The sequence below is a fragment of the Cotesia typhae genome, unplaced genomic scaffold (assembly GCF_013202065.1).
Source record: "Cotesia typhae breed Kobodo isofemale line unplaced genomic scaffold, CoteBio_Ctyphae scaffold_45, whole genome shotgun sequence".
Taxonomy (NCBI): Eukaryota; Metazoa; Arthropoda; class Insecta; order Hymenoptera; family Braconidae; genus Cotesia; species Cotesia typhae.
The window spans coordinates 1,896,493-1,918,425 of NW_027423777.1; the positions used below are offsets into that span (position 1 = coordinate 1,896,493).

The following is a 21,933-nucleotide window of genomic DNA, read 5'->3' on the forward strand; positions in this document are numbered from 1 at the left end:
GGATTCCTAATAACAATAATAGTAATAATGAATTAATTAATAAATGGAGATTCAACACAAGCTTGGTACAGCATGATTGTGAAATTATTATGATTAATAAGCTAATTTTAATTGACAAATACAATTACATTTACTTAATTTTTAAAAAAGGACTAGAATTTAAATTTGCGCGCGCAAGCGCGCGCCTAATTATTGATGTGGAATTTATTTATTTTCATGCTTGTGATATATTAAACCAATCACATTATAAATAAAATGGTTTCACATATATTTAATCTCAATTTCATGTTGGTATAAAAAGATCAGGAGAGAATAAACTGCAAGTTAATTCCGTAAAGTTCCGTAGAGCAGCGCATGGTCGCTTTTGTTGTTCGCTTGAAGAGACTCATTTTTCCAATGTTATATTCTGTTTACAAATCCATTTGGTATCATTCTGAAAGCAAATTTTATCCTTCAGAAATTACTTACAATGCTTGAACAAGCTAACAGTCGTGTGGACAGAAAAGTCCAGCAAAAATCTTGCTCGGACTCTGTCAACGACTCTTTGTAGGCACTGGTTGAAGTTCAATCAGTATGATATTGGCAAAGAATAATCATTAAAAAATTTGCTAAATTAAAGGGCTATCGGGAATTGAAAGATTCCTAGATTCAAGCCCATGGTTAACTATTAATATCAAATTAATATCTAGTATATTGATCTGATTTTTGAAATTGCGGCATTTGCCGAGAGTTGCACCGACATTGCTGTATCGTTGGGAGCAACTCTACCAATCTAATTGAAACAAAATTTTATTTCAGCATTATAAATCAATTTTACAATGGCTTTGAATTATTTCAGTCTAAACTGTACTGTAATATAAATCAATTTATATAATCTTTATTTATTTATATACATTCGTTAAAAGATCTAGTAAATTTTTTCAAAAAGTAATATAATTTTTAAAGTTAGTTTTTAATTGGCACACGGAGAGAAAAGAAGAGATCTTATTTTTATGTAGAATAGTAACCATTTCTATGTTACATAGTAACGGAAATTTTTTTGAGAACCCTGTGTAAAATTGCTGACAAAAATCTTGGAAATTGTGATAAAATTATAAACAATCTTTCATTTGATGCAGAATTGAATTCTGAAAATAATGTTGTTATTTTTTTATTTTTTGATGAAAATTTGTTATTAACAAAAAAAAAAATTTCAGGCTAAGTTTTACTGTAACATAAACTAATCTACATTATCTTTTTATTTTACATAATTCTAGACAAAAGATTCAATAAATTCTTTTCAGAAAGTAATATAATTTTTAAAGCTAGTTTTTAGTTGCCATGCTGTTGTAGCTGTTGTAATTGTTAGCTCGCTGATTTTGTCACCAAAAAAATAATAATAATAATAATAATAATAATAATAAAAATAATAATAATAAAACGTTGCAAGTTATGATAATTATTTAACAAAAATAATATTATACAAGTCAATTAAATGTATTTATCGCATTGCGTCATGCATACTTAATTCTTGATTCCTTGCTGCAACATATTATAATACATTCATTCATGTATTATTATTATCATTATTATATTCCTACATCCATTAACACAGAAATTAATAACCTTAATTAATTACATTCATAAACTTCTTAACTTGACTCTATAATTAAATGTAATATATTATAAATTATAACTAAAGATATAAATTAATGAACCCAATGAAAAAACTCAAACAATAACGCAACAATCTCTGTTATTTTTTTCCATTATTAAATCCTCTTATTTTTATAGAATACTGTCCATAAAAATTAATCGCCAACTACCCAGTTGCTCCATATATATATCCATAATATTTCTATAGAACAATAGTAATAATATTAAATTAACTTCCAGGAAAATAATTTGCCGAGTTCAATGAAATCTAATAGAGTGTTCGGTTCACGCCTGCGTTGATTAAAAAAAATATTAGTACTTTAATATTTCTTTGTTTAAACTAAAATCGCTCACAGTTTGTTCAGAATAATAAATTTAAGATAGAGACATTATCACATATTGCTCACATACGTCACATATATGATATATAGAATACAAATAGGAAGAACAAAGAGATCGTATCAGCAGACTTTGACATTTCTATCGTGTTTGTTTTTGTTTTACTGTTTCATTTTCTAGGACAGTAAGCACTAGTCATCGTTTAATCGTTTCCTCGTGTTCTAGTACGCCTGCACTGACAACGCACTCACATTTTTCTATTACTTTATAAGCATAGTAATGATAACAGACTTGATAATTAATTACTCAGCGGTCCGGAGTCCAGAATTATGTTAAATTGGTTTTTAATCCTTTTTTGTTTGTAGAATCAATTTATATTTAATGATTTTTTTATTTATTTCAGAAAAATGATTAATAAGGAATATCATTTATTTAAAAAAAATTTTTTTTAATTTTTTAAAATATTTAAAAAAAATTTTTTTTATGATTGAAAAATTTTTATATGCAAAATTTGGCTCCGGAGGACTAGGATCGATTCCGACTTAGTTCAAAAATTCAGCATATTATTTTACATAATAATTAGTTCATTTTTTTTTTTTTTTGGTTTTCTTATAACAAATAGAATTATTAAATGGAATAAATTATGTTTATTTTTATATTTAATATATTTTGGTCACAAACAAATTTCGTTGTTTTTATGTTGATAAATTAAGTTAACAACTATTGTTTGCTACGATTTCGATGTTCAATCGTTGGAAATTTATCGACTGCACGTAACGTAAAAAGAATCACATATAACTATATTATTGAACAATGTTAAGTTATCAATGGTTGGTTGCAAAGAAATTTTTTAATTATTAAATATCCAATGTATGTTTGATAATAATTTTCATTTAATTAATAAATTTAGTAGAAAAAGAGAAGCAAAATAAATCCTGTAACGCATAATAGGATTACATAAAAATTTTAGAGTAGTTATCATAAATGGTTTAAATTTCGCGCTGGATAAAATTTAATTACTTAGTTATTTTCTTATGTACATGTTATCTAACTAATTAATTTCTAACTAATCAGTTTCTTTATTTCGTTTTTGGTTTATTTGTTTTCACAATCTAGTGAAAATTATTTCTATTTACAATTTATAAATTTTAAGAGTATGTTTGTCAATAATCACTGTAAAATAAAATAAAAACTTTGAAAGTTTCTGTGTAAAAAAAAAATCGTCTTAAAATTGTCGTTTGTTTCAGATCTTAAACGTGACACAAACCAAGACTAATCTAAGACTTACTTAAGACGCCAAAAAAAATTCTGAGAGCAGATTTTTGAAATTTGGTTCTATAATTTGTTATGAAAAATAATTTTTAGACGATTTTACGACTTTCTAACCGCTACATTTTTGAGTACGCTCTTTTTAAAGTGAATTTGAAATTGTTGAAAACGTATTATCGGAAAATTTTAAGACTTTTTTTAAGACGCTCTGTTTTAATGTTCCGGGGCTCTGTCGCTGTTTGCTCATCTTAAAATAGTCTCGAAAAATTTTTCTTCAAACTTTTTTAAAACTATTTTAAGATTTTTTTGAGACCATTTCAAGATTTTTTAAGACCATTTCAAGATTCTTAAATAGTTGAATTGTAAAGTTTACAAACACATATTGTATAATTTGCTCCATTTTATTCGACTTTTTAAGTTTTTTTGCTTGTTTGTTTGTTGGATAAAATTTACAATAGTAGATTGTAAAAATTACGAAGTGAGAAGTATAGTCCACCGTTACTATTTAATTTAATAAAAATTAAGATAGTGAAATAGTAAAAATTCTTTCAATTTTCTTTCCATGTCGATGGAAATTTTTATTCTCAACAAACCTTCGTAAAATTTTTTCGGACTTTTCCCTAAAAATTCTAAAAAAGATTTATCTTAAGTTTTAAAAGACTTCTAAAGACTTCTTCAGAGTTTTTAAGAGAAGAGTCCGAAAAATTTTCACCAGGGAGGGTTAATATTATCGATCAATAGACATGATTTGATGAAAATTGCCGATGAATAAGTATAACCCTCCAGTTAAAGTATAAGACTTTAACTGGTCGTTTGGATACTTACCGACATCACGGCACTTGTCACGATCAAAATGACACTGGTCAGCCCAAACCTGAGCAATCTTAGCCAATTCATCGTCCCACTCTAGGGGTGGAATTATTCCAGCCCAAGGTTGTGGTCCAGGGTTACCCTGAGATTCTTTTCCGCTGACTAAACTATTCTTTTCGCGCGCAATCTGTTGTGGACGTCCAGGATTTCTTGTTTTTCGTCATCTTTTACTCCGGTTTACTGGAATTTTCCACACGCTGCTGCTGGTGTTGGGGACTTGAATGATCACTTTCATTAGTAAGGGAGAAGGGGGTCAATTGAACCAAAAAAAAATTAGTAATTTTTTACTATTCGAATTAAAACGAAATAATAATTTTTTTTGTTTTTTTAATGGTAGTTTATTAAGTCTACTATCATTATCAATACATAAATTAGTCAATAAACAACGTGAATTTTTAAAAATTATTTATTTATCCAAACGCGTCGAATAGTTCAATTGATCTTCGCTCGGGGGCAATTGAACCACTGCTTGGGTTCTATGATTTCTTCATGATTTCTACTACTTACCCTATATTTACAAGTAGTATGTAAATCTCCATGACACGTTTTTGGATGACATTCAATTTTGGCTGCCAAAATGGTGCAATAAACTTTAGCCATTTTAAATGCAATTAAATTAAAATTCAGATTAAAAAAAAATTTAACTGAAGGATTAGAAAAGATTTTCGCTATTTGTAACGAAAAAAAATTGAACATAATTTTTTATAGTTACACTTTACTTTCCAAGGCTCAGCAATTACTGCGGACAATTGTTTGCATACAATATATTTATTATCAGCACAAATAGTTTTCAATAATTAATTTACGGTAATCGACTGTCGTACTAATTAACATGATAAACAAACTTTGACATAGTTCTACGAAAAATAATTATTATAATTTATTTTTCCCCTGTTTTATTAAACCTGTAATAAAACATAATTGTATTTTTTATTAAACCTAAAAAAAAAACGGAAATTTTTTATTTTGTTTTTTTTTTTTTTAAATAAAATACATTTTTATTATTTACACTATTATTAATTTATATTAATTGAAATTTTTAACACTATTCTTAATTTACATTTATTAAAACTTAGTTTCTATTTTTTTAGTTCGGTTTTCTATAAAAACCGTGTTTTTTAGTTTTTTTAAACTATTATTTATTTTCTACTTTTTAGTTTGGTTTATTTATAATAGCTTTTTTTTTTAATTTTAAACTATTATTTGGCAACTAACTTACCAGCATGCACTTTGTTAATATTAGATAAATCGTCTAAAGATAATGGTTGGAAATTTAAAATTTCTGCCTTATCGACTATAGATAAAAATTATATAAATTAACAAAAATCTTATTTTGCAAATTGAAAAATGGAATAATTTTATCAAATTAGTGTATTGTCATCGGTCCTTGATAAATCTACAAAGTTTGAACGAAATCTGGCCGTTTAAAGTGCGTCAAAATCGCGCCCAAAGGAATCGGTTACAAACATACAAACATACAAACATCTATACATACAAGTGAAGCTAATAAAAAGCGTGTAATAAGATCAATTCTTTTCTCTCCGTGTAGTTACGGACAGTGTCTCGGATAGCTTAACTAGTAGAGCCTCTAGTGTTTAACCAAATGATCCGGGTTCGCGTCGTGGTCCCCCCTAGTGATGTGAAATAACCGTCATTTTTTACTTCGGTCCAATCACGAGCAATTGACGAGTAAATGCTTGTCAATTAACGTCATATTATTTCTGGTCAGTCAGAAATATTTTTGAGCATTTATGAAGAAAAATAACAAAAATTTTTCAAATTTTAATTAAATAACCATTAACAATAGTTTTTAACATTCTTCAGCTGTTAAGACACTTGTAAACTTTGATTTTTTTGTCAAATAGAGAGGTTTTAGGGAAAAAAAACCCGCCTGGAACATCAAATTAGATGTGAATTGACCGTCAAAAAATTTTTTGTCAATTTTTCGTGACATTAATTTTCTGTAATAATTATTATTTATTATTGACTAACCAATACAATTTTGAACCGCTAACTAATCGAAGTTTAAAATACAAATTTTCCTATAAAATTTATTTATATGGCGGGATGACAAATTTAGCTATGAATTATGGCTACTTTCTACCCTACAGCTAACAAAAATAATTATTAATTAAAATCACTTTATTTTTATATCAAATAAGTTATGAATGACTGTGAAAAAGCAGTTTAAATCACCTGTAAGAACTTAATTAATATAATTTTTCATGATATAAAAAATGTAAAAATATAAAGAATTATAAAGGTATTTATCATTATCATTCATCGCACAAAAGTATTATCTAAAGTGTCTATACAATAATAATTAAATGTTATTCAACACATTTTCATTAGAAATAAAATTCCAGTGTAACTTTAAGTTTTCAGTAAACAAATTATTTATTGCTGACACATTTTTCCATCAACTAAAAGACGAAACTTCTGAATAACAATTTTATTTATTCAACAGTAATATATTGCTACCCGGAAAAACTTTTCATCTTTTTATACATGTCAATTACAATCGATTACTTTTATCTTCGATAATCGAAGTTTGTAAATATTTATCGTCTTTATCTACACCAATTATTACTCATCATTATTATCATTATTTTACTATGTCATCTATATTGTACTAGCTATTGCGTTTTTTTCAGTCACATTAATGTTTCAGCGTAATTATGTCAATCGATTTACTTTCCGAAGTTTCCTTCTTCGAACGATAACGAATTTTGCGAAATAAGCATAAAATTTTTAATATAAATTTAGATCTTTTTATGTTTTTATCACTTATTTTGATAGAATTGGAATAATGAAAATAATACAAATAAAATAAGAGGGGATAAAAAGTCCTGAGTTAAATCTGGGGATTCCCAACGCTGTTCATTCTACTCGCTTAAAAGCGCCGCACTCATTAGCTCATCATTCATTCCCTGTTTCTATCGTGACTCGCTAATTACATAACAGTACAAAATGAAAATTTATTTTTTTATTCTTTTAATAAATTTTTATTTTATTTTAATAAATTCTCTGGTAATTGAAAAAAAAATCGAACATGGTAATTATTGAAATTTAAATTTAAGTCGTAAAAATTTTGTTTAATTATTATTTTGCATTGTAATTTATTTAATTTTTATTAATCGAAAAGTCAGTTTTTAATTACCATATTTTTGTTTTTGCATTAAAAAATTTATGAAAAATTTACAATACAGTTTTTCCCGCTAAAAAAATTTTGAATTTTTTTGGCGGGAATTTTAAAATTTAAAAATAACATTGGATTACATGAATTTGTTTTTAAAAATTAATAATTAGAGTGTCCTAGGATTGTAACGCGTCAAGAATGGAAGGCAAGAAACGTAACGGAGCATCAATTATTATGGACTCGGCCAGTTCCTTACGTAGTGATCCACCACGGTGGAATTCTCCATTATTGTTACGACATAAAAGAGTGCTCTTTAATCGTAAAATCTTATCAAGATCTGCACATCGATACCAATAAGTGGATTGACATTGGATACAATTTTGTCATCGGAGAAGATGGAAACATCTATGAAGGTCGCGGATGGGATTTTGTGGGCGCTCATGCTCCGGGATTCAATACTCAAAGCATTGGAATTTCAATTATTGGAGATTTTTCACGTGGGTAATTTAAATTATTAAAAATAAATGTTACAAAATAATCAAAAAGTGATATGAAATTCAAGTTAGCTGTCACTTGACAATTTTTTAATTTTTTTTTTTTAATAAATTTGCTCCAAAAAAATTATTTTAAAAAAATTGCATTTGTAGTTTTTTAAAAATTCCAGATGTCAATTTTTTTATAATTTGTTTTTTTGCCATAATTTTTATACTACAAAAATTCTTAAAATTATCAACTATCTGCTAAGTTAATTTTCATAAAAGTAATAGACATTTTTTCAATTCTCGATTTTTTTAATAAATTAATTGTTAAAAATTTTTCTAAAAATTTGTCAATAATATTTTAGAATTCCTGCAAATAGAATATTTAAGAAACTATCTAAAATTACTTATTTATTAGTAAATTATAGTTAATAAAAAAAAAAAAAAAAAAACATGTTTTAATAGCAAACTAAATTAAAAAGTGAAAAATAATTTTTTAAGATTCAGAATAAGTTTAATTCAAGGATCAATCAACAAAAAAATTAATTTCATTTAAAAAAGACCATTCGGCAGCCGAAATGGAAGTAGATTTCATTTTAAAGATAATAATAACAATAATAATTTCTTATTAATCAAAAAAATTACAATTAGATTTATATTATAAATCTATATCATATTTATACCATAATATAGCAAATAATTCTGACAAAACGGCTGCAACAGTAAAACTGTTTCTTTAAATGGACTAAAATGAGTAATATTGAAGCTATTCTCACTTCTAGGTAATGAAAATTTAAACTTAATAAAAGAGTTTTACGATGAAACTCACCGAATTTCGATATCTTGTCTAGTTCAGTAATTATATCAAGTTAAAGTAGTAAAAACATCAATTTTTACGATTTTCAAAATTTATCGTTCAAAAATTTATATATATACGACATAACGCGGGGCTTGTCAGCACGATAACGTCTACAATTATCTATCGATCTTACTGAAACTCAACATACTGATTCTAAGGACGATTAAGAAGGTCGAGTTTAAATTTGAGCCAAATCGGTCAATTAGTTTAGAAATTACAGCATTTTTTAATTTTGAAAATTCCAAATTTTTACCGCTTTTCCTTCAAATAACTTTTGAACGCATTGAGATATTTGAATTCTGTAAAATGTATATTAATGCTGAAAGAATAAGCTTAAATTTACATATTTATATGTATTTTTAGGCCCATAAACATATATTCTGAGATCATTTTAATGAAATTCTTAGTAGATTTTTTTTTCTTAAATTTGTTTTATGAAAAAAAAAATTTACTTCCATTTCGGATGCCGAATGGCCTTTTTTTTTTTTTTTTTTTTTTTTATTAATAAGAACGTAACGTTAATTTAAGTATTAAGAAAAAAATAAGTCGTATTTTTAACTTTTAAAATAAAAACGCTTTTATTAATTAAAAAATTCAACAAATTAGATTCAAATATTTTGTGTCTGCGTTATGGGCATGCAATTAATGAGACAAAAAAATTTTTTTTTAATTTTTTAATGCATTAAATTTGTTACAGATTTTAACCCAAATAAAAATGCACTTAGAGCGCTGACTGAAATAATAAAATGTGGAGTGTTGCTAAACAAAATAAGTATTAATTATCAAGTGATTGGACACCGTCAAGCCCGAATCACTGCTTGTCCTGGTGAAGTTTTTTATAATTACGTTCAATTAATGCCAAGGTGGACATCTACACCTGTATCTGTTTACGTCGATGCTAATACTTACAATCATAGCAATAAAAGTAATAATGATTCTAGTCTGAATAATAAAATCGATGAAAAAAACTAGAAAACTTTGGCTGAACTTTATTTCTTCTTTGCAAACTCATAAAATTATAATTTATATTATCTTATATTTATTGTTGTTCGTTGCTGACATTCTGGGGGTCTTCACGAATGTAGAGAGTGACCATACGGTTGACAGCAAAATCATAACTGTCACTTTCACTGCGTACGCAAATATCTATACTTGAGTGGCCTTCACCTTCTAGATCTGGGCTATAATCTCTTACCTAATAAATTAATAGGATTATAATTATGATCATTGATCAATATTGATAATTAATGATTAATTATGATAAAAAATGATTGGTTTTAATTTTAAAGAAATTAATTACCTGAATGGGTATGTACTGTTTAAAATGATAGTTCAATTCTGGGATGCAAACTTTTGTACCGTAAGGAATTTCCGAATTTATGTCCATTGCTGCTGTTACGTATTCATCTCTGCCGTCTAAAAAATCCTTAAATAATTATTGTTTATTAGTAATTAATTAATAATTAACTATTTACGGATTATGAATAAGAAATTTTTGCTTAATGATTTTTTTATATTTCTACTCATACTGGAAGGTAAAGTACCTAGTACTTGAATAGACTTTTCGAATTATTGTAATACAAAATCCGCATATTTATTATAAGTAATATGTGCATGTCATAATTGAGGAGCTGATTTTCAAAAGGGTATCTTTTCATTTTTCATTAATCGAGACAAAAAACTGGTTATCTTTAATTATAAATATTTTTATCGAACTTTTTTAATTTTGCTATAAAGTGCTATCGGTTATAAAGCTACAATTCGATTTTCATTTAGGAATCTTTATAATTCTCGGAGTAATTAATATATAAAAGTTAAAAAAATTATTTTTTAAAATATGAAAAGATATCCTTTTGAAAATCAGTTCCTCAATTATTCAATTATATTTTTCTTAACTCAAAAGTTGACATATCTAGAATAGCCGATAGATGCTATTTTTTTTTACACGCTTTTTATTAGCTTCACTTGTATGTATGTTTGTATGTTTGTAACCGACTTCTTTGGGCGCGATTTTGATGCACTTTAAATGGCCCGATTTCATTTAAACTTTATAGATTTATTGAGGACCGATGACAATACACTAATTTGATAAAATTATTCCATTTTTCAATTTGCAAAATAAGATTTTTGTTAATTTATTAAATTTTTATCTATAGTCGATAAGGCAGAAATTTTAATTTCCAACCATTATCTTTAGACGATTTTTCTAATATTAACAAAGTGCATGCTGGTAAGTTAGTTGCCAAATAATAGTTTAAAATTAAAAAAACAAGCTATTATAAATAAACCAAACTAAAAAGTAGAAAATAAATAATAGTTTAAAAAAACTAAAAAACACGGTTTTTATAGAAAACCGAACTAAAAAAATAGAAAATAAGTTTTAATAAATTTAAAATAAGAATAGTGTTAAAAATTTCAATAAATGTAATTAATTATAGTGTAAATAAAAAAAAAAAAAAATGTATTTTATTTTAAAAAAAGCGTGGGGTGCATGGGTCAATAGATATAAATATTCTGTCGACAGATATAAGTAGATTTTAAGTAAAAAAAATCTGAAAAACAGTTGACCCTAACAGCCATCTCTACAACTGCCCGCTAATTCCATATCTAAGCGCTTAAAATAGCAATTTTATGACGTTTTTGAGCTCTTTGAGCTCAAAAATATAATTGATGTGTTATTTTGAGCTCTCCGAGCCCAAAAATATAGCTTTTCTAAGCTTTTGAGCTCTTCGAGCTCAAAAGTCTAATAGAAGTTTGATAAAATTTTGTTTATCGCTAAATTCGAATCTATTTAAAACTAATTCGAAAATTAATTATAATAAATTAGCTATTATTAAAAAGTATACGAAACATTGAAAAAGTACAAATCCAGGTCAAGACCTTTCTAATGATACTTTTCCTTATTCTCTTTTCATGTATAGATTATAAATTTTTAGTAAATATCTTTATACTTGCAAAAAAAAGTGGAATAACAAAGATGCTATTTTTTATAAATGTAAAATTTTTGAAGAATTTTCAATATAAATAATACAACAACATTTTTTAAATTATTTGAGATTTTTTTAATTAAAAATAAAAAATTTACTAGATATTTATAAAAAGAAAATTGAGTTTTTTAAAATATATTAAAATTCTAAAATTTTATACACTATTTTTCCTTGCAAAAAATAAGTTAACAAGTGATTTAGTCATAAAATACTAAAATTTAAATTACCTGAAGAGTTTTCAATTTTTTTCCCCTTACATCCAAATAATCAGAAGATTCATCGCTAGCAAAATCAGGGTAATACGCAGTTAATGATACATTGTAATATGGACAACCGATGCACTTTAAACTTGGGCTCAAACAAATTTCTAGAAGTGCAAAAAAATGTGTAATGAACTTGTTAATTGATTAAAAAAAATTATTATAAAAAAATTACCAGCACATTGAGTTAAAAAAAAGCTAATAGCAGACAGAACAATTATCTTAACACTTTCATTGCTACTTAAACGAAACATTTTGTAATTATTCAAAAAAATATCGGTAATTTTTCAATAAGAGTTATTAACAGTATTGTTGTCAACAGTTGAATGATCATTATTACCTTGATTATAAATCATAATTATAAATTGAGTTGTGTAACTGTATTGTTCTCAATTATGTGACATATTTTTAATTTAAAAATGCTTATGTTGCATGTTTTTATTTCACATCATTTGTTTCATAATAATATTTTTACTTTTATAACTTCACAATGATTATTTTATATCACGATTAAATAAAATCATTTTTTATGATATTAATTAATAATTGTTTTTATTTTCGTTAAAAATTCAATTTTTGCAAAAATTGAAAATTTTAAATCTAAGTGAAAAATTTAATTTTGTACCTTTGTTATTTTACAATAAATTTATTCAAAGAATAAATAATAATAATAATAATAATAATAATACTAAGAATTTTTAATTTTTTTTTTAATTTCAGATCGGAGGGAGAAATCAATCTACCCCCACCAGTCAGGTCCATTTTTTTTTATATTGCGACTTCAGCGCCATTTTTCTAATTAAAAAAAATTTTTTTTTTTTTTTGGTTTTCATTTTTGTGTAGTTGATAAGTAATAGAATAAGTTTAATAAAAATTTGAAAGCATTAGTCATTACCAGGGCCTGGAAGTTGGGGCCAACAATTAAACTTAAAAATAGAGCAAATTTAAATTAATAACTAGAGTTAAGTACGCGCGCAAGCGCGCGCGTGCATGTAGTCACGAATTAGATATATTTTCATGCTTAATATATATTTATTTAACCAATCACGTTACGAATAGTTTGTGCAACAACATATATTTTCATATTTTTCATCTAAATTATAAGTAGTGATCACAAGCAAAATGACGATCGCGAGCAAGTTCAAGCGCTTAAATACTATATTATATTTTAAGCATAAAATGTCAAAATAAAAATGAGGTTGGCATCAAAACACCTGGGCTTGAACAATACAATCTGACATCAACGACAAAACTATAGAATAAAAATCACAAGTACAGGATAATGTGAAATATTTACAAATGTTTCATGAAATTTCAGATAATTTTTAGCAAAAGTCTGTCTTATTTTTTCTGTCTAATTTTTTTTGTCTTATTTTTTTGTATTATTTCTTTGTCTTATTTTTTTGTCTTAGTTTCTTTATTTGTTTTCTCTTATTCTTTTTGTCTTATTTCTTTGTCTTAGTTTTCTTGATTGAGATCATTTTGTAAATTTTTTTGGGCTTGACTAGGCAAAAAATCATCTAATACTTTTTTTGTAGAGAACATTTTGCTCTATAATTACCACCGAAGACTTGAGCTTAAATCGATCAGCAGGAAAAAATTAAAATGTAAAACCTAATTTTTTAGTAATTTTCAAGTTTTTAACCGAAATTATTGTGTAACATTTTTTGAGCTTGTCTGAGCCAAAAATATTTCGAGATTATTTTATAGAGAATATGTTTTTCTATATCTATCAGCAAAAAGTTAAGCCTAATAGAAAAAAGTGTAAAAATATAAAAATTATATTTTTTATAAATTTCAAGTATTTGACCGGAATTATTTTAAGTCAACTATTTTTTTTTTTTTTATCTACTGTTGTCTATCACACAAGTATTAAAATCCGCTTCTAAACCTTTGCTCCTCTTTCGTCTAGACTAAATCTGTACGCGGAGACTTGTTTTTTTTTTTAGATGTTTTGAGATGTTTTTTTTTTTTTTTTTTTTTTTTTTTTTAAATTATATAAAAAAAAAAAAAAAATTAAAAAAAAATTGAATTTCACAATTTTCTAAAAATTTATAAATTTTTTTGAAAATTTGTTATAATTGTGATAATCAAATTTTTTTTTTTTTTTCAATTGTTCATTTTTTAATGTATTTTTCAAAAAAAAAAATATCTCAATAAAATCAAGTAAAAATTTCATTTTCAAAAAATGAAAATTAAAATGGTGGACCCGACTTGTAAATAATTACTTTTTTTTACATTAAAAGCTTTAAAACTAATTGAAAATGTTTATTTGGACTTTGATATCTATATGAATTTATTCGAAGGTATTTTGTTTATTTATTTATTGTAAATTAAATTTATTTAATTTTTATCTATGAATTTTTTAAAGAATTTTTTTGTAGAAATTTTATATATGTACTGTAAATTAGTTTTTATGGAATTTAATTTTTATAAAAGATTATGATGTATTCAGTAATTTAAATACTGATCTTAAATAACCTGAGCATTTATTTATTTACTAATTGAAAAATTTATTTCCAAAAATTCCCATGATAATTATTGTATTTCCGCGGGAAAATAAAAATAAAATTTAAAATTCCCTATTTTTTACTCCAAACAATAATTATTAATTAAAATAATTAATTAATTCACATGTTTAATTAATTAATTTAAATTGCAATTAATTAAAATTTGTAATCAAGTTTGAAAATAAAAAAAGTTAATTGACGATTAAAAGGGGTAATATAGAATCAATTATTACAAGAAGGTAATAAATTTACAAAAGACAGGTATTTAGAAGTTTAGAAGTAGTCTGATGAATATTTTATCAGAAAGTAAGGTTATTATTCTAACTGTCCGGGTAATGAATTATTAAAGAGACTAGACTAGGCCACGTGGAGGACCTATCTACGAGCTTACAACCCCACAACTCACCACCACCGTGAGTTCCATTTCATTATTTCATTATTATTGTCATGCGATGTTATATGTCAGACAGTTTTGTGCCGGACATTATCGAGTTGCATTCGTCGTCGATATTCTTGCCCTTACCCTTTGCAATACTATTTTTTAAAATAATTTGAAAAAATTATTTATTAAAATCGTTCATTTGAAAAATTGTGATCTAGTTAATTCTTCATACCGCAAGTGGATCTATCATGAAGAAAAAAAATGGCGGTAACTATTTACAGTTTCTTGTATTGTGTGCTGGATAAAATTTAAGAGAATTAATTTACACTGCTGTTAATACAATATACTATTATTATAATACAAACAGTTTTTATTGAGAATTATGATGTGTGATAACAAGTATTAATGTGTCATTTTTCTCCGAGCGACTGACAGCTCAAATATTATAGTAATTAAGTTTAATTGATTGTTATTACTGGTAACAATCGAATGAATTCATCGTTTTGTAATTATTCGCAAACAAGGTAATCATTTTATTTTTACTTCCTTATTATTGTTACGAATTACACATTTTTATTGTGAGCCAAATGTTTAAAAATCGCATAAAAAAGTAAATGTATTTTTTTTAGTTTTAAATTATTAAATTAATATAACTTCAAGTAAAAAATCTTATTAAAAAAATGATACACGATTTTAAGCAAAAAAAAAAAAATATACTAGTGATTTAATAATTAATCTACCGCGAAAAAATTGCTTAATTCGAGGAAAATATTATTTTTAAAATTTAAATTTTGCCGCGAAATATTTTTTCAACATTTTAAACAACCTTGTATAATTTTTGTACATTATTTATATTTTACTCGAAAATTTTGAGAAAAAAATCATAAAAATTTTAAATTTTAATTCTAAAATATATAAGAGATACAAAAATGTCATAAAATAAGACACTGGTAGGTAATAAGGCCTAGCTAAGGGAGATTTTGAAAAAAATCGAAAATATTGCATTTAATTATTGCAATGTATCATTAATTTTTAAATTAATACATTATCTATAAAATATAATGGAGTATTGGAATGAACATTGGGAAAATAGGGAAAATCCCTATTTTTTTCGCCGTGTAAACGTTTCTTCTTTTTTTTAGTTGCTCAAGGTAGTCAAAAAATTATTAAATGTTTTAAATTTATTTTCGAGGGAAGATACTGAAAATATAATAATGATATAAGAAGTTTTATTGTAGAAAATTCAATTTTATTATACGCTTTATATCGTCACCATAATTAGAGTTTAAAATTCAGAAACTTAAAAAAACAAAATTTTTTTGCCGGGGAAAATCCCTATGTTTTTTTCACTGTGTATACTAATAAAAGACAAAACGATCTGAATAGTTTAACGGCGTCTTACGGTACACTGCTGTAAAATTCCTCGGAACCAAAAAACTGATTTTCTTGAGTTTAATTTCTTCCTTCGAGTAAAGAAGAATACTTCCAAGTTTTTACAACTTTTTAAATTAAAATTATGAAAAATATTATCAAAATCTTTCATTAAATCTTTGAAATATTAAAATCAAATAAATTAAATTTTGTATTAAAAAAAAAAAGCATAATGAATTTTTAATGACCGTAAAGTAAATTCATGTTTGTACAATAACATCATTATTATTAATATTTGTTTGAGGGCAATTAATAAATAAAAAAGATTGATGTAAACTTTGACATATTTGTTTAGTAATTTTCAATGAACCCTGGGCTTAGCTTTGAGGAAAAGTTCATGAAGGAATCGGCTAAATTTTTTATAAGGACATATACTCAATCAATACTCTAAACCAAATGCCTTTATATGTCTACAAAAGTGAACAAACATTAAATTCGTGTCAATGCCTGTCCTTAATTTTCAACGCCCAGCCGGCCTTAATAATAAAAAATAAGTCGTGAATAATAAATTAATAAATATCATGATAAACTTGCCTGAAATATTCCACTACATGCGTCCTTGTTTATATACAGTTACAGATGCAAGGTGATAATCTGATTCTGATAACTTCCTATTCATTAGAGTTTTATTTCTTCTTTAGGAGAATAAGAGTAATAAGGCCCACACGGAAAAAACGACTATGTAAAATTTACAGAAAATAATCTTTAAAATTTCTACAGTATATATTCTTTAAAATTTACAGAAAAAATATGTAATTATTACTTGTGAGTTTACGTGAAAACTACGTATTTTTTTTTGTAAAATTTACAGATAAATTCTATGAAATCTCCCTGATTAGAAAAAAAAGTATTGAGACAAAGAAAAAAGTATTGGTTTTCTAGTCAATCCGATACTTTTCAATACTTTTTTCTTTGTCTCAATACTTTTTTTTATTCAGGGCTATAAGAATATTATGTGATCATTGTAGAGTAACTTCTTGAATTAAAATTATCTTTAATTATTGATTAAAAATGTAAATAATAATCTGTTAATAGTAAATTTAAAATTTTTATCATATGTGAAGAAATTTTTTTTTACTGATTATAAAAAAATAATTTGTCTTGAAGTAGACTGTAAAAAATCAGAAAAATTAAAATTTTTGAAAAAATTCAAAACCGTGATATAAATTAGTTTGCAATGATGCTGACTCAAGTAATGCTTTTTAATTAATTACAATAAATTTACAGTAATAATAACAGAAAAAGTTATATTATAATTACAGACTGAATTTATTAAATTTAGAGATTTATAATAACAGAATTTACCACGTAAAAATAATCTATTAAGTTCTGTAAATATTACATGAGTCGACTTATAGATAGAATTTTGTAAATTTTACAAACTTTTCTATACATTTTACAATGTATTTTTTCCGTGTTGTGACAAGAAATTAATTTGTTGAAATTTTTTTTTAACAATTTTATTTTTCAGCTGAAGAAATCAAAATTTTTCTCACAGTAACTTTCTTGTTAAGAAAAAGTTTTTTTGATTTGAAAAAAATTAATTTTAGATTAATTTTAAAATTATTTTTTCCCAAATGTTATAAAACTTTTTTTTAAAAAAATTACAATGAAAAAAAAAATAGATTTCTTCAGCTTAGAAATAAAATTGTTAAAATTTTTTAATATACTAATTTCTAATAACATTTTTCATTTTTAAATAACAATTTTTTTCTCTGTGTATATTATGTACACGGAAAAAACGACTGTGTCAAATTTACAGAAAATAATCTTCAAAATTTCCACGTGGTAGATGAAATTATTGAATTTTTTCAAGTAATTATTTGTTGATAATTTTTTTGCAGATTTGCAAATGAATCACACAACACTAAAAACGTGGTTAACACGCGGGGAACTTGAAAAACTTGAACATGTAGTTTTAGAAGGTCGTGGCGCCCGATTGCTGGGTGAATACTCGCCTGATGTTAAAACAAGAGCTTTTTTACGATCACTTCCTAATTATTTGGTACGTAACTTTAAAATATTAATCAATTAGAATTAGTAATTAAATCAATTAATTGTATAATAATAATCAAGCAATTTAGTTAATTAAATCAATTACTAATGATTAATCGTAAAAGGCGGAAAATTTTTTAATTTGAATTTTTTAATTTGAATTTTTGAAAGGGCTACAATTTTTTTCAGACTAAAATTAGTCAAGTACATGATGCAGTAGTCCGAGGATCGTTAGAAGACTTACAGAAATTCTTGACTGATGAACCAAAAAAAAAGTATGCCTTTGCCAAAGATCCTTCTGGGACACCATTGCTTATCAAAGCGGTTTACTTTGGAAAACAGAACATCATAGAATGGTTGATTGCAAATTATCCGAATACTGTTGTTCAGAAAGACAGGGTAAGTATTTTTGTGCTTGACACTAGCTTGAAAATTTGAATTTTTGACTTCTGACAAGTTTTATAAATAAATTTTTACAAGCAAAAAAATTTTATTTTCATTCAAGAAATTTTCAATCTTCCTTAAGATTATTAAGATTTTCTTGATTTAAAAAAATTTACGCTTGACTCAAGACCTTTTTTCTTTTTGTGTAAATTAGAAATGATTTTTCATTTATGGTGCAATAAAATCTTGGAAAACGTTAATATTCATGCCTAACATCATCTTCTCAATTTAATGGATAAAAGTTCTAGTTTTGATCCCAACAATTGTCGAAAATTTAGTCGAAATTTTTTTTATAAAATAATTAACCAAGCAGAAAACCTTTTTTTCCTTTTTTCTATAAAAAATTATGATAATTTAATTGTCGGTAGATGAGAAGAAATTAATATATCCGTAAAATACAGTGATTTGATAAAACTCATAAATAAACAGGAAATAACAATAAAACTTCCCCTGAATAAAATTTAGTATTGCGTGACTTGAATAATCATAAAGTGTAACCACCTGATATGGCCCCAGTAGCTTCGGCTCGTTTTAACCCAACAAAACCATTTGATTTTCATGTAGGATGTACGAAAGCAATCTTATACCCCCACTCGTACTCAATATTACCCTCACTTAAGTTATTTTATTCCTCGGTATCAATTGCTCTAGCAATAGACATAGGTATGAACGTCTAAAGTCTTGAGGTACGTCTTCTACCCAACAATGTCAGTTTAGTTATTCTTACTCCACTTGCAAAGTTTGCAGTTTGTATGTTTGACTTTTTATAACTTGCTCTACTTCAATTTACTCACACTTGTTCTAATAACAATAATAATTATTAATAACAAATCATTTTATCTTTCTTCTTCTTCTTCTTATTTTTCTAGGAAGGAAAAACCGCGCTTCACTACTGCGGAAACTGCAAGGACCCAGAAGCGATATGGGATTTGCTGGTTGAAGCTGGATGCGACACTAGTATCTGTGACAAAAGAGGCCGTCCTGCATCTTATTACCTTCAAAACCCCCAAGAAATCGAGCTCACAGAACCAGACAAGATGGACGACCACAAATTTTCAAAAAATGAAGGTATAGCTTCTTCTATTACTTGATCAATCTAATTTTTTTATTTCTTATGTCAATGTGTGAAAAATTATTCCGGTGAATTGCTTTTGCAATGACCTGAAAGTTCGCCCTTGAATAAAAAGCTATTATTTATCATCAGAAATATATGAATTTGTATAAATGGCTATAAGAGCAATAAAAGCCTAGTAACATGTTCCCAATGACCCCGCGGAAATCGATAATGTGAATTTTTTATATTCTTCAATCGATATTTTTTTCTATTTATATGAAGGGCGACTTAAAAGGTGATTTTTATTAAGATTTCACACCTACATTCAGTCGATGAAGTTAATTTAATTTTTTTTAAAGTTTAATGTTTTGATATATTAAAATTTTTTATCAATTTTCAGTTAAATACTTCAAATATAATGAATTTTAAAACTTGAATATATTTTAAAGATTTGATATTCAAATTTTTAAAAATTGAATTTTGAATTTCCCGCCTTTTTTAAATTGGTTATGACGTCAGAAGCGCTGACGCCATCTGTTATCACTCATGAGAACTCTGAACTCTGGGACGGAAAATTAACTTGTTTTCTTCGTTTCAAAAATTTTACATTCAGAAAAATCGAATATTAATATTAATATATTGTCATTAAGTAAAACGGAATATATATTTTTAAATATTTTAAATAAATAATTTGAATTTCAACAAAATTAATTTAGGTTGAATTTTAAAAACAGTTTCAATTTATTTTAAAATTTCTTTCAGAAAAATTGTTTGAAATAGATAAAGAAATATTATTTTGCAGTTCTAGATGTCAAACCATCGAACATCAGAATTTGGATCCACAACCGCGATATCAAAAAACTTCAGCAGGTTCTTTGGGAAGGACATGGCTCGAAATTGCAGTGTGAGATCAGCAATAATCCTCGTGTCAAAAGATTTTTAGAAGCCGTACCTTACATAATGGTAAATTTAATTTTTCATCTTTCAAATATAAATGATTGAAGAAAAATTGGTAAAAACTGTTCAATTCTTGTAGGTAACGATAAAACAAATCCACCAGGCGGTAATTAACAATGACTTGAACACCCTGCAAGATAAAACCGCAGAACCAGTCTCTCCTGTGATTCTTTGCGCCAAAGATAGCAACGGGCTCAATCCTTTGCACAAGGTATGGTGAAGAAATCTTTCTTTGATCAATTAATGAAGAAATTATTGATGATCTGTGTCTTGGAATGATTAAATAGGCTGCTGGTCTAGGTTACATAGACATTGCGACAGAAATTGTTGAAAAGTATTCTCAGGCAGTTCTAGCTGTAGATAATGAGGGTAAAACGCCTCTACATTACGCCGCGGCTCTGAGAGACAGCGGGAGCATGTATGATCTTCTGGTAGAATATGGAGCTGATGAAAGCAAGCTTGATCATGTAAGAGCTTTAATTTATTTTAAGTTCTTGAATAATTATGTAAAAAATCATTGTAGTCTTTAGAAAGTTCAAAATTTTGGAATTTGATGAATTTTTGGTTGATATTGAAGAATTATTTAATAAGAGCAATTGTTTTGAAGCTATCTGATGGAGATTGATAGAAAAAATTACCAGAAGCGTTTCTAAAAAACGCGATTTTGATATTTTAGAAACAAAAAGCGGCGGGCTTCTACAGAAATCGTCCAGGAGACATCGACCTCTCGAATTTAGTGGTAATTCCAGATGCGCCGCGAACATCAGGAACTGAGTACCCCAAGAACTGGGACTGGAGAATCCTGGAATCCCAGGGTTCACTGCGTTCAAAAAAACGAAGCAGCAGCGACAGCGCGATTGGAAGCGCAGAAAGCGCAACCAAAAGTGAAGAAAACTCGGAAATGATTGAGGTATGATCTTCTTTTTACTTGTTAGCTCAAAAGATTTGGTAAATTTTGTGTGGGTTTGAATTTGGTTAAAAAGAATGGAAATTAAGAAAAATTTACTAGAACAGGAGGGCGAGAAAGCTGATGAACCACCAACTGAAGACGCTCCTGAAGAAGCTGAAGCTGAACCTGAAGAAGAAGAAGAAGCTGAACCAGAACCAGAACCAGAAGCTGAAGCTGAAGCTGAAGCTGAGGAAGAAGAAGAAGAAGAAGAACCAGAAGCTGAACCTGAACCTGAACCTGAAGAAGGAGAAGCAGAAGAACAACCAGAAGCTGAAGAAAACGAAGAAGAAAAAAATGAACCAAGCACTGGGGATTCAGGTGTTGAAGAAATACCCGCCGACGAAGATCAGGTGCGATGAAAATCCACCCGATTA

At 26.4% G+C, this 21,933-nt stretch overlaps 3 protein-coding genes across 7 annotated transcripts in view; 2 read left to right on the forward strand and 1 right to left on the reverse strand.

The window, feature by feature from the left end:
- LOC141536835 (peptidoglycan recognition protein 1) overlaps positions 1–9,566 on the forward strand; it is an 87,143-nt gene extending 77,577 nt beyond the window's left edge. Inside the window, exons 1-3 of one of the 2 annotated variants that reach the window (XM_074257598.1) lie at positions 7,021–7,168; positions 7,423–7,749; positions 9,288–9,566. In XM_074257598.1, coding sequence (XP_074113699.1) covers positions 7,084–7,168; positions 7,423–7,749; positions 9,288–9,562 — 687 coding nt within the window. In that variant the 5' untranslated portion in view covers positions 7,021–7,083 and the 3' untranslated portion in view covers positions 9,563–9,566. Of the gene's footprint in view, positions 1–7,020; positions 7,169–7,422; positions 7,750–9,287 lie in introns of those variants that run through there. The other variant, XM_074257599.1, reaches the window with a different exon arrangement.
- Positions 1–21,933, forward strand: part of LOC141536828 (uncharacterized) — an 80,638-nt gene that overhangs the window by 46,691 nt on the left and 12,014 nt on the right. Inside the window, exons 1-9 of one of the 4 annotated variants that reach the window (XM_074257587.1) lie at positions 12,577–12,593; positions 18,005–18,165; positions 18,345–18,554; positions 19,469–19,667; positions 20,456–20,616; positions 20,690–20,821; positions 20,898–21,077; positions 21,287–21,520; positions 21,625–21,909. In XM_074257587.1, coding sequence (XP_074113688.1) covers positions 18,013–18,165; positions 18,345–18,554; positions 19,469–19,667; positions 20,456–20,616; positions 20,690–20,821; positions 20,898–21,077; positions 21,287–21,520; positions 21,625–21,909 — 1,554 coding nt within the window. In that variant the 5' untranslated portion in view covers positions 12,577–12,593; positions 18,005–18,012. Of the gene's footprint in view, positions 1–12,576; positions 12,594–14,844; positions 15,254–16,622; positions 16,747–18,004; positions 18,166–18,344; positions 18,555–19,468; positions 19,668–20,455; positions 20,617–20,689; positions 20,822–20,897; positions 21,078–21,286; positions 21,521–21,624; positions 21,910–21,933 lie in introns of those variants that run through there. The other 3 variants (XM_074257586.1, XM_074257585.1, XM_074257588.1) reach the window with 3 other exon arrangements.
- On the reverse strand, positions 9,558–12,171 carry LOC141536837 (uncharacterized). The gene is made up of 4 exons (XM_074257601.1): positions 12,013–12,171; positions 11,805–11,944; positions 9,891–10,016; positions 9,558–9,785 (listed from the first exon to the last, which is right to left on the reverse strand). Exons 1-4 carry the CDS (start codon positions 12,089–12,091, stop codon positions 9,630–9,632), a joined length of 501 nt encoding a protein of 166 aa, XP_074113702.1. The 5' UTR covers positions 12,092–12,171; the 3' UTR covers positions 9,558–9,629.

Coding starts and splice junctions, on each gene's coding strand:
- LOC141536837 (XM_074257601.1), bottom strand. CDS start 12,091: ATGTTTCGTTTAAGTAGCAATGAAAGTGTTAAGATAATTGTTCTGTCT. Junction 11,945..12,012: donor TTTTTTAACTCAATGTGCTG/GTAATTTTTTTA, acceptor TTGCACTTCTAG/AAATTTGTTTGAGCCCAAGT. Junction 9,786..9,890: donor AACAGTACATACCCATTCAG/GTAATTAATTTC, acceptor TTAATTTATTAG/GTAAGAGATTATAGCCCAGA.